Source organism: Hypoxylon trugodes (genome assembly GCF_022578975.1).
Source record: "Hypoxylon trugodes strain CBS 135444 unplaced genomic scaffold F4822scaffold_4, whole genome shotgun sequence".
In the NCBI taxonomy this organism is placed as follows: Eukaryota; Fungi; Ascomycota; class Sordariomycetes; order Xylariales; family Hypoxylaceae; genus Hypoxylon; species Hypoxylon trugodes.
The window spans coordinates 3,522,261-3,533,715 of NW_026250019.1; the positions used below are offsets into that span (position 1 = coordinate 3,522,261).

The window sequence follows — 11,455 nt, forward strand, 5'->3', positions numbered from 1 at the left end:
AAGTAAGTGGAAGGCAGGGTAAGGAGTACTTGAACGCTAAGGTCGCACCGTCCCTTTTCAGCGCGCAGTTAGTGGTGAAAATAGGGAAGTAGTTGGTCGTAGTACCGGCAAGGGAGACCTGTGAAAAGTTTCCACCTTTCAACTTTGTAAGGGCCTGGTGGGTCGAACCAATTCTCTGGAGTGGATTAATTCCCTTTCTATCCTTGTCGTGTTTTTTCTTGCACAGCCGAGCTTCGTCTTCAAATCGAAAATCTTCGATGATTCTATCCGAATACTTTCTTCCCTATGCGCCTTGTGGATTCTCTCAGTACGAACTAATCAGACTCGATAAGAAAAATATCGCATGAGCTGGGCGGATTCAAGATTCTTCGGGTTTCGTCTCGTAATTACCGATCAGGAGTTTGGTACTCTAGTTAGAGGGTAGAACGAATGGCCTTGCGTATACTTCGGAGCTGCTGAACAGATGAAACGGAGGAAGCGAGTGAACACGATGCTGATTCACCAAAGAAAATTTCCTTGTGATAATAATATGTGAAAAAGAAGGTAAAGAAGAAAAGGACAACTAAGATTTGTCTAGAGGATGTCGATGCCCAACCTGCTCGTTTCTAAGCCACCAGGTCTTAGTACCTAGGTAGTCTCGGACCGTTGCAGTCGGTCAAGAAATGAATGTAAAAAAAGCAACTTATGCGTCCGTCACAAAAAGAACGAGTCAGTTAGATGCTGACATACATACGATACGTACGATATGATACACATGCAACACATAAGAAATACCAGCAGAGGGAAGCGAAGAAGGAAAAAAAGGAAGAAAGGCGACAAGGTCCCGTACGGCTACTTTTCATTTAATTAAATAGCAGGCAATGCGAGACGACTTCTTTTCCATCTCTTCCCGGGGTGATAGTCATTCATTCATAAGACCCAGTTTCCGGTAATCTCTTTAATTCGTGACTCGATTTCGTCTTTTCGAGAACACCCCCAGCAATCCGGCTACCCAGTTAGCCAACTACCCGGGTAACAGAAAGCAACTAATGATAATAACACTGAAGAAAATCAGTGTGGGGATAGAATGTCAAGAGACTCGACGATTTGCATAGGCATACGCAATGTCTATACGCAACTCTCATCTTCTACAGCGGAGTATAGCAAGCAATCCATCCTCGCTGTATACGTCGCAACGCCTTCCTAAACCAGCACAGATTATATTCCTTCGGCCGTCTTACCACTAGTTTAAAGATCTCACATTCCTATGTAACCATTATGACAGCAAATATTGATGGTGATACCTCAATGTGCCTCGTGCACTCGAAACATTCAAGCCTGCCACATGGGTTAGGTTAAGGCTTGCCGAACCGTTGGTTAGGACCTAGAGGATTACCAGGACCAGGCCACCAGCGTATCTTATCCGTTCGGTCTGGACTGGGGTCGGGGAACAAGCAAATTACACACTACAACATTGTAGATGTCCACCTCGGAAATGAGGATATGTCATAATTATTCATAAAAAATGTGTATAGTCAAAACATGAACGCCAAGACGGCATGTCTATTTATCTCTTCATAATCCTTCTAAGTTATTTTCTTGTTATGATTGTAGTTGACAAATCATGTTACGGAAACACTTCCGAATATCGTCGGGGAATGGAGAAAAAGGAATACCATACCGAAGTTATGAAAAGTTAGGTATGGTATAAGTTCAGGGAGCAGAGAGAGCTTCTAGAAACTTGATCACACGCGTTATGCATAGGTACCTAGGTAGGTAACCCTACTGCAGAAAGCATGCAGGCTGCTAATATAAGAACCGCAGTCACTAACCTAGGTGCTACGCACAACACTGACAGCTGTCTGTGCCATATGTGGGGTGATGATTGGGCAATGGACTGCTACTTGGGTATCGTATAATACATGTAACATAAGACGTGGAGAGAAAGCTACGGACACAACCCGTCTCCTACGCAGATTCCAGCATCTCGATGACAAGAGAATAATCTGCCCATCATGATAATTAGAAAGGGAGTTTGTTCATAATATCAAACCCGACACAAACATTCGAATAACTTCGATATGCAAAGGGAATGAATGCATGTACCTAATTAATTTCTGTTGCCCAGCCAGCCGATGCAGTTCCAAACGATGTGGCCTTTAATTAGCTTGGATGCCTCGACTAATACGCCTAACTCCGTATTATGTGTAAAGAGGCAAAGGAGTCATCATCGATTTCTTCCTTCAATAACATTGTCATCTTTTACTGGCTTTACATTTTTAAATATCCATTGTATATCCAAGTCGTTCATTCAGGAATGCAAAATTAAGTCAAAGGATTTGATCCATATAGGATTTTGTGTTCTTCCATTTCGTTTAAAATAAAAGCTGTCATCTTTTCTGTCCGTTGATAATATCGGACTTGAGAACTAAAAAGCTAAAAAGGGGCAAAAGGGAAGACGCTGATTGGTTAAATCCGTCCCGATTTGTTTTACGCGTCTCCACCCGGCCGAGGACCGACTCGACGCGAAGAAACCTAATTACCTTCTTATGGAACCAGCTAAGAACGGCTAAGAACATTGAATCGTTGAACCACCAAAATACATTCATTATTTTTTAATTATTTTTAACCCCCTGGTTCCCCTTCTCCAAAAGGGTCCCCACTCCCTCACGGATAACATCGCACTAGGTTCGAAGTAGGTAAGATGCCCCCCAATTGATCTCATGGGGGAGAAAGTGCCACGCTTGCCTGCTATCTTACGACCTGTACCTGTGTGATTGTTTATTCTCCGACACATAACTTGATGCCGCTTGTTTCACATTATTTACATTCTTCATAGCGCAAAGAAGCCCGCAACCCATTCATTCAAGCTCATCCGACCATTGACTAGGAAACGCTCTTTTTCGCAACTATATTTGTTTTAATTTCAAAGCTGTTGAACAGTCAGTTCTGACTCATAACCCTCATTTCGATCTCGCGATTCTTCGCCGTTTCATACGAATACCAAGAGTCATCTCTACAATCCAATCGAACCGTACAAATACCAGATCCCGAATCGCAAGCTTCATATTCAGGCGAATCGAAACTACCGACTCCCATATCCCAGAAAATAAGATCAATCATGGCAACCAACGCAGACGAACGGCCAACATTTCGCCGTGATTCCCCCTCACCCGAGACCACTCCTACGATGGCCCTCAATTCCAATAGGATGAGTACCGGTCGGATTGTTTCGACCTCCTCATCTGTTTCCCGCACCTCAAGTGCCGATGGTGCTTATCGAGATTCCCTAAGTAGCGACGCATTCTCTCGACTATCTTCCTCGAGCTATCAATCTAGAAGATCAGACATCAGCATTGCGTCCTCGCGCCAATCCACCGGGAGTTATGATAGACCCTTAAAGAGACGCGGCTTCACGAAGCCTCAAGGAACGGATTTCGCTTCTAGTGCAAGACATCGAGAGAGTGTTCTAAGTTTGGGAAGCATTTCGCATCTTCAGTACTATTTTGCGAGGACGGGGTTGTTGGATGGGAAAGGTGGACAACTAGCAAGGAAGAGACACCCAAGAGCAACATTAGACTTGTCGCAGTTGGATACATCCTCCTTGCTGAGCCCAAAGCTCACAGCCTCAGATGTAGACTCTTCATATGCCTCGATGGGGAGCAGCCCAGATTTGGGCGCCCAGAATTTCGCCGGTGGCCTCATGGTAGAATCTCCTACCGACGACCACGATGGATTTTACTCGGATGAGTACGAAGAACCGGAAACAGACGTCCTACCACCAACTACAAGTACATACATTCATCGCCAGAAGCCTGTTCCCAAGCCGCCCACTATTGAGGAACTGAAAGCGGACTTGACAAAAGCACTGGATTCCGCATCAAGGGTATTGGCAGAATCAACACCAGTACCAAATAATTCGCCTATCAAAGAGGCTGATCTACCACCAGCACTTCAGTCCCCCAAACCATCGCAAACATGGTACGAAATCCAAGGAGTGCAACTACTGGATGTGATGACGTTAGCCATCCGAGCTGCTAAGATCTACTATACGTCACATGAGCATCCAGATCGATTAGATGCTATCAAGCCCGAAAAGGAAATACGCTCAGAGTTACTTTCGGTCATGGAGGTACTAAAACACATGGCAACTAGGAATTTCGCCGGTGGCCCCCGTGGAGACGAACATAAGACGATGAGGTCTTGGATTGATAGTATACGTACCATGCTTAGGAAGGAGGAAGAAATTGAGAAAGCCGAGCGTGCCGAGAGAGCTAGCTGGACTTGGTTGAAGGGAGACTGGTCCGGAAGGGAAATTGAGCGGGAGATAGCATTTTTGAATTCGATCGACACCGAAGCTGAGCCATTACCGCCATGGACGCCAATTGATCAGAATGGCGAACTCCCAACTCCGTTCTTAGCAAGTTTGCAAAATGGGTTGAGGCTTGTCAAGCTTCATAACGCAACCGTCAAGAAGTCACGACGACGCTTCGGGGCTATTGGAACATTCCATACTGACACACAGAAACCATACAGGTGTGCAGAGAATCTACGATATTGGATCAAAGCCGCCGAACTCCGGTGGGAAGTAATATTAAAAGTGGATGTAATGGGCGTCGTATATAACAGTGATCCCCAAGTATGGGTGGATTTCGAGGCGGCTCTCTGGAAGTGGTGCCGCAAAGTGCGGGAGGAGATCACCGCCGAGTGGGAAGGTTAAGGGCGAGCAACAGCTCAGGCCCTTTTACGAGTTCATGCTTACGACATTCCATTCAGTTAAGATTCTACAAACCAGACTTTGCTGTTCTCGATGAGCAAGCAAAGGAGGTCCTCATGGTTGGTTAGTGACCATACCAAAAGAGCGAGATGTTGCCATATCACCATTTACACCATATACCCCCAAAAGCATAGTATTATTGATTGGTCTTGTATTCATCCGACCCTTTATCAAAAGTTTCCATACTTGAAGGATACCTAAGTTGATAAAACAACCAAGCTTATTATTTTTTTTTCCACTCAGCTTCGATCATAGCAGATAGCTTCCATACCATTCAACCATGAATTGAAAAAAATACATGGTGCAAACATATTTCTAAAACCAAGTATTGAAGAAATCCCAAGTGATTCATCCAAATACCAGCTCTAATAATTAATCAAGCGGTATATGTTAATGGCATACTTATGTGTGTTGGTCATCATGAATGTTTTAAATTGTTATTAATGAATTATGTAAGTCAGAATTGTATTAGATAATACGGTAGATTCTCGAGTGGGTCTAGACTTGGCGGACCCGGCCAGGCAAACGGAAGCTGCATCAGCTATTAAGGTTTACTACATGCATCTAGCAACGGGGCTTCATCATTGAAGCTCCATCATAATTGACTTTCACTTTCATAACAACCTTCAACCAATTTTCTATACCGCGCAACACATTCCCGTTCTCATCATAGTCAAATAACATACCTTCCAAACGAAGAATTCGATCTTCCTTCTCTCTTCTTCCTCGCCGCCACCCGATTTTTTTATCCGAACTCACATAATCAACACACAATATGGCGTCCGATTCAGAACGAGAGCACGCGCTCCAAGCCCTACGAGCTAAGCTCATCGAGTCGCGAGAGTGGGAATCTAAACTGAAGGCGCTGCGCTTAGATATCAAGGGTTTGGAGAAGGAGTTCAACCAGACAGAAGAGAACATCAAGGCTCTGCAAAGTGTCGGCCAGATCATCGGTGAAGTCTTGAAGCAACTCGATGAGGAAAGATGTACGTCGCCATTATTATCGCCAGCATAACCCTGCGCTACCCACGCAGAATCATTAGAAGATATATAAATGCTAACTTAAGGCTTTTCTAGTTATCGTCAAAGCCTCCTCAGGACCGCGATATGTCGTCGGCTGCAGATCAAAAGTCGACAAAATAAAGTTGAAGCAAGGAACCCGTGTAGCGCTAGATATGACGACACTTACCATCATGCGAATGCTACCCCGAGAAGTCGATCCCCTCGTCTACAACATGTCGCTAGAGGACCCCGGCCAAGTCAGCTTCGCGGGTATCGGTGGATTGAACGATCAGATCCGTGAGCTACGTGAAGTCATCGAGTTGCCTCTAAAGAACCCAGAACTGTTCTTACGAGTGGGTATCAAGCCGCCCAAGGGAGTGTTGCTCTACGGACCCCCCGGTACGGGAAAGACACTGTTGGCAAGAGCTGTGGCTAGTAGTTTGGAGACAAATTTCCTGAAGGGTATGCATAATATTTCCTTTTGACAAAACACAAGCTCCCACTATTTGCTTTTGGACCTGAGCTAACATGTTCTGATTTCTACACAAACAGTCGTCTCTTCAGCTATCGTGGACAAATATATTGGCGAGTCTGCAAGGCTAATACGAGAGATGTTCGGATACGCCAAGGAGCACGAGCCTTGTATCATCTTCATGGACGAGATCGACGCCATCGGTGGAAGACGGTTTTCGGAGGGTACCAGTGCGGACCGAGAGATCCAGCGAACGTTGATGGAGCTACTCAACCAGCTCGACGGTTTCGATTACCTAGGCAAGACCAAGATCATCATGGCGACGAACCGACCTGATACCCTCGACCCCGCCCTGCTGCGTGCCGGTCGTCTCGACCGAAAGATCGAGATCCCATTGCCCAACGAGGTCGGCCGTCTGGAGATTCTCAAGATCCATGCTCAGAGTGTGGTCACTGAGGGTGATATCGACTTCGAGAGTGTTGTCAAGATGAGTGATGGTTTGAACGGTGCCGATTTGCGAAACGTGGTTACAGAAGCGTAAGTCATCCCCCACTCCCCATTTCAGGCATAGCACATTATACCACATGATGAAGTCGAGAAAAGTACTAATTGGCGTTTTCCAGTGGTCTATTCGCAATCAAGGCATACCGAGACGCCGTCAACCAAGACGATTTCAACAAGGCGGTGCGAAAGTTGGCAGAGGCGAAGAAGCTGGAAGGCAAGCTAGAATACCAGAAGCTATAAGGTACGGCAGATGTAGCGGCGAGATAAGAAATAACAAGGTCATGGAATTGGTCACCATACTTCATCTATACGGAGTGAACTTCCTACCTCGACCAACGAAATCCTCACCGAGAGCAGTGTCACTGGGATATCTTTCGGGACTACGCTCTTGCTGTGTAAAAATATCTTGTAGAAGGCGGGCGAGGTTACTTTAGCTCTTTTCGCTTAGCCCGTTAGCCTCGCTATTAATATGATGAAGGATGGATAGATTCTATGGCGGGTTGTCACTGTGTTCTTGCTTGTGTTCTCGTGGGGTCTTGTTTGCTCGCGAAGTCCTCATTCTAGAGGCCGACTCCCTTCGAAATGAAGGGAAATAATCAAGTTGAGTGGTTCGTCGGTTTGTCAGTTGCTATCCTGAGCATCGTTCATTCACACGCCCAGCTACCTAAGTACCTTAAGTCTAGCATAACCATTAACGACTACGACGTCCATACACATTTAGTCCTAGAGTGAGTCGAAGACATAGATTTTATACGTCTAATACATTCTCACGCCTCAAAAGTCTACTAAATCAATTCCTCCCAAAACTCGAGAGGTTGTACTACCCCAGGCAAGCTATTTCTAGTCGCTAATATGCCATTCCTACGAAGAAGTCAAGTTGTGCTAGCGCAAAAATACTTTCATTTGATTTATGGTTCTATTAAATGATAGGGACTCCGATAATCTACTTAGGTAGTCACTTGACTATGTCCTACTTCTGAAGCCGATTTTCAACATCCATCCCATTTGGCGATTACGTCGGGAGATTTGGTTGTACTTCCCTTCGTAACCTCTTGAACAATAGGTATTGGTGTAGATACACTATCGCGCTTCAAGTTGTTATTCTCGAGATTCATTTGCCGCGATATTGTGATAATCTATTACCAAGGTATTGATCCTTAAGAGCTAGTGTACAGAACAGATATTGTATGTAACGCGAAAGGGTGCTGACACGATAGAATGATTTTAGAGGACCATTAATCACGGGTGTAAGTGATATATATACCTTAAATGTCTCTTCATATCACCGATCCATAGGCTAAAGATCATAGTAAATACCTAGAAGCGAACCACATTCCCATTACTTCCTAGAGATATATAAGGTGGAAAGCCCTTGGTATCGGTAGTAAGAAGCTCATACCCAAAATTCACCCACCAGAATTTCCTCACAGCTGAGCTAATCCCGTATATACAATACGGTAACTCATTAGAATATGCCTTCCATAGTATTCAATCATTGTGACTAGATATTCGCGTCAGCCGAGGTATCGATAGCAGCTCCAATAGCATTTACGCACGAGAGCACACATCATTGACCGCACCAAACCGCAAGGAGTCTTAAACACAAGGCCAAAGCTCTTCAGATATATGTATCTGCCAATTAAAATACGTAACTCCTATAAGTATCAGAGATTACCGAGCGAGATAGGATAGATTCATCCTGCATTAGTAGTTGTCTACGCATGTGGTCCTATATTGCGGGTCACTCGAGCTGAGCTGCAGGCGACCTAAATCTTAGTACATCTATATGTAGTTGGTCGAAGGATTACACGTCTAGTTATATGTAGGTCACGATATTGCAAGCTAACGAACCAACAAGTCGAGCTGCTCATTGGATAAAATATACGTAGCTGAGGTTAGCTGGATGAGATAGTGACCAGGCAAGGCTGAGTAGGTGAGAAGAATGCCCATAAAGTGCCTCGGTTCATGATCCTAATGCATTCACTTGCATAGCTAAGATAGACAACGCGGATGAGCACCTCCTAACCAATATCTTGCATTAGTTCGATGCTGTCAATATGCGAGTAGAGATAGAGGAATGATTTGGTGGACTCATTCAAGGAGAATCCACTCGCGGGTTAATGTATCCGAAACCCAATTCCGCAGTTGTGATGAATTGAACGCTGGTAATGAGTATATGCAGGGACTTAACTGGTAATGACTATGTGGAGTAATGATATCAAGGTAAATGCTGTTTGTATAGATCAGCCGCAATGATTTAGAAAATGCTAGTAATGACATTCGTGAATGGAGTTCAACGTTTGGTTCACTATAAATTCCTATGCGGATGACGTCGGTATCCTATTCGGGATTGATCTTGGTATGGACACGTAGTCATGGTAGTGAAGTTTATCAAACCAGTAGGCTAAAGGCTTCGCTAAACAAGACATATATGGATGAACGGTGGGCGATCGAGGTATTTCTCTCCCATACGGTGATGCATTGGCGCGGGTGCATGAATCGTATGAAGCACGTAAGCTTCATTGCAGATTGCAAAGTTGCAGTTACTACCAAATATCAAAGCATAGCAAAGAGAATTGAGCCGTCTGACCCGTATCATTGAAATGATCGAGGCCCTTATTAGTTGTAGTTGTCCAAATAAAGAAATCCAACCTATCGTGTCGGGTACATGCGATTTCCACGTGTGGTATTCAGAGTTACAATGCGCTCGAAAAGACAGGTTCGGACTTCCATAAAATGCAGGCCTCCGGAATAAAAGACATGCAGGCCACTTCCCTGCCAGTCTGACATCAGAATGGCGGGTGGGCTGCCGACAAGGTTACAATGGACTGGTAGTCGGCGTCCGGCGCCCAGGAGAGAGCTTCTCAAGGGTTTCTATTGGGTGGATCGCGTTGCTGCTGCTGCTATTCTTAGGCAATTTTGCCTGCGCGAGTCGCTAGCTGGGAGACCGGTGCGGGTGACGATGCCCTAGTTTGTTCGTAGTGAGTTGTGCGCTCGGGAGGGAAATGACCCTTAGTTTTAGCACAAACAATTCAATCATATGATTGATGATGATGTATGGGGAAAGCCAGAAAAAAAAAAGCGACGTTACTGCTGGCGCAGCCGCGTTGTTGTTGAAGAATTTCTCACCAACCATTTGAAGCTGGGGTATGGGTGAGAAAACAGCATGATAATTGACAATGACATGGTTGGGGTTTGATCACAAACTTGGAAGGGAATGCTGACGCTGACGGGTCTCAGGTCTCATAAAGTCCCTATCTTGTAAAAGTATCGACAGCCAAGCCAACAGATCTGGTTGCTTGACAGTGAATGTTCCACTAGATAGGTACTGGAGCTCAGCCGCTCGTAGGGTTTGTTATCAAGGATGATTGCGACATTCCCTGGGAAATCGATCTGTCTTCTGTTGTGATCAAGGCACCTTTGGTGATCTAGACTGCGAAAATGCTTCCTCTAAAATTTTAACAGTCTGATACGAACTCGTTTTTTTTATTGCTTGACACCTAGATGCAATGCAAGCAAAGAAAAAAAAATCCGAAAATAGACGCGTCATTGCCATTGCGCGCCGTCGAACCCCTTTTTCGATATGTCGTCAGAGCAGGTCGTGTTCGGACGATGGCTTGTTTCTGATATCGGGACTTCCAACGAAACTAGCAAGGGAGTTTGGAGTGGAGTGCAACTGGAGGGTAGCATTCTGGCCGGCTTTGGGCCAAGCCTCAAATGCACTGGTTCCAAGCAAAGCTGGCGAGTTGAGCTCAGGTACAGCCCCAAATAAGGGGCCGCAGCCAGGATGATGATCCGGCGAGCGGCCAGCCCTGCACGTTAGCTATCGATCTTCACTGAACACGAAGACACCAATGATAGACCTGGACAGTCTATCGGGTGGTAGTGCAGGGTATTATTTGGTATCTGGTAATATGTCCGCTAGACAACTTCATCGTAATGTCCTTTACCGAGGAAGAAAAATAATAAATCATAAAAAAAAAGACAGGGAAACACGAGAGGAGACTAGGTAATTAATCGTACCTAATTCCGATAGGTATGTAGATGTTGGAACTTGGAACATTTCTGTCGCGACATTAATAGTTTTTTTTTGTTGTTTCCCGTATCAGATGAGCGGGTGACAGGGTGTGGTTTTTTCTTGTAAGACGGCCTATTATCGTCGTATTAGCGAGCTGGAATACCGCCCAGACAATGAAAGGAATGAAAGGTTCGGCACGCTGCATAGACCTGGAGCAACCATTGGCTGCAGGAAACAAGAGAAGAGATTAGAGGCACAAAGGAAACAACACATGCAAAAATCGTAGAATTTCTAAAACAAGGGCTGACAAGTTTGAATCCCCGCCCTTTGCAGCAAATAGAATAGAATTGAACAGGAGGGGGTTATACATCATTATGATCGTTGTTGTTTCTCATACCATGTACTATAGCTGTATAGGTACAGTAAATGTGATAGAAAAGAAAAGAGACAACGACATTAATTGGACGATCGGGGAAGACGAAAAGCTCTATAGTAGATGCGGTCTGGAGTAGCCGTGGCAGGCGTGGGAGAGATCCACGGAATGCAGTTGAAAGCTGTAGATGTCAACTTTTACCGTAGCACTGTAGGTACCTAGACATCCTAGACATGCACCTAGAGATGTATGTAAGGTTAGGCGGCCTGGTGTGGATGGGGATGGGATCCATGTAAACTTTCGAGGTACATATACATAGATAAGTTGGCG

The 11,455-nt window shown here is 45.0% G+C and overlaps 2 protein-coding genes across 2 annotated transcripts; both read left to right on the forward strand.

Moving 5' to 3' along the window:
- Nucleotides 1-2,477: 2,477 nt before the first annotated feature.
- Nucleotides 2,478-5,304, forward strand: F4822DRAFT_401488 (uncharacterized protein). Its single transcript, XM_051457954.1, has 2 exons — nucleotides 2,478-2,678; nucleotides 2,819-5,304. Exon 2 carries the CDS (start codon nucleotides 3,101-3,103, stop codon nucleotides 4,697-4,699), a length of 1,599 nt encoding a protein of 532 aa, XP_051316079.1. The 5' UTR covers nucleotides 2,478-2,678; nucleotides 2,819-3,100; the 3' UTR covers nucleotides 4,700-5,304.
- Nucleotides 5,305-5,322: 18 nt separating this feature from the next.
- On the forward strand, nucleotides 5,323-7,473 carry F4822DRAFT_401489 (P-loop containing nucleoside triphosphate hydrolase protein). Its single transcript, XM_051457955.1, has 4 exons — nucleotides 5,323-5,742; nucleotides 5,834-6,220; nucleotides 6,311-6,767; nucleotides 6,854-7,473. The coding sequence occupies exons 1-4, from the start codon at nucleotides 5,532-5,534 to the stop codon at nucleotides 6,972-6,974; spliced, it is 1,176 nt and encodes a 391-aa protein (XP_051316080.1). The 5' UTR covers nucleotides 5,323-5,531; the 3' UTR covers nucleotides 6,975-7,473.
- Nucleotides 7,474-11,455: the final 3,982 nt, after the last annotated feature.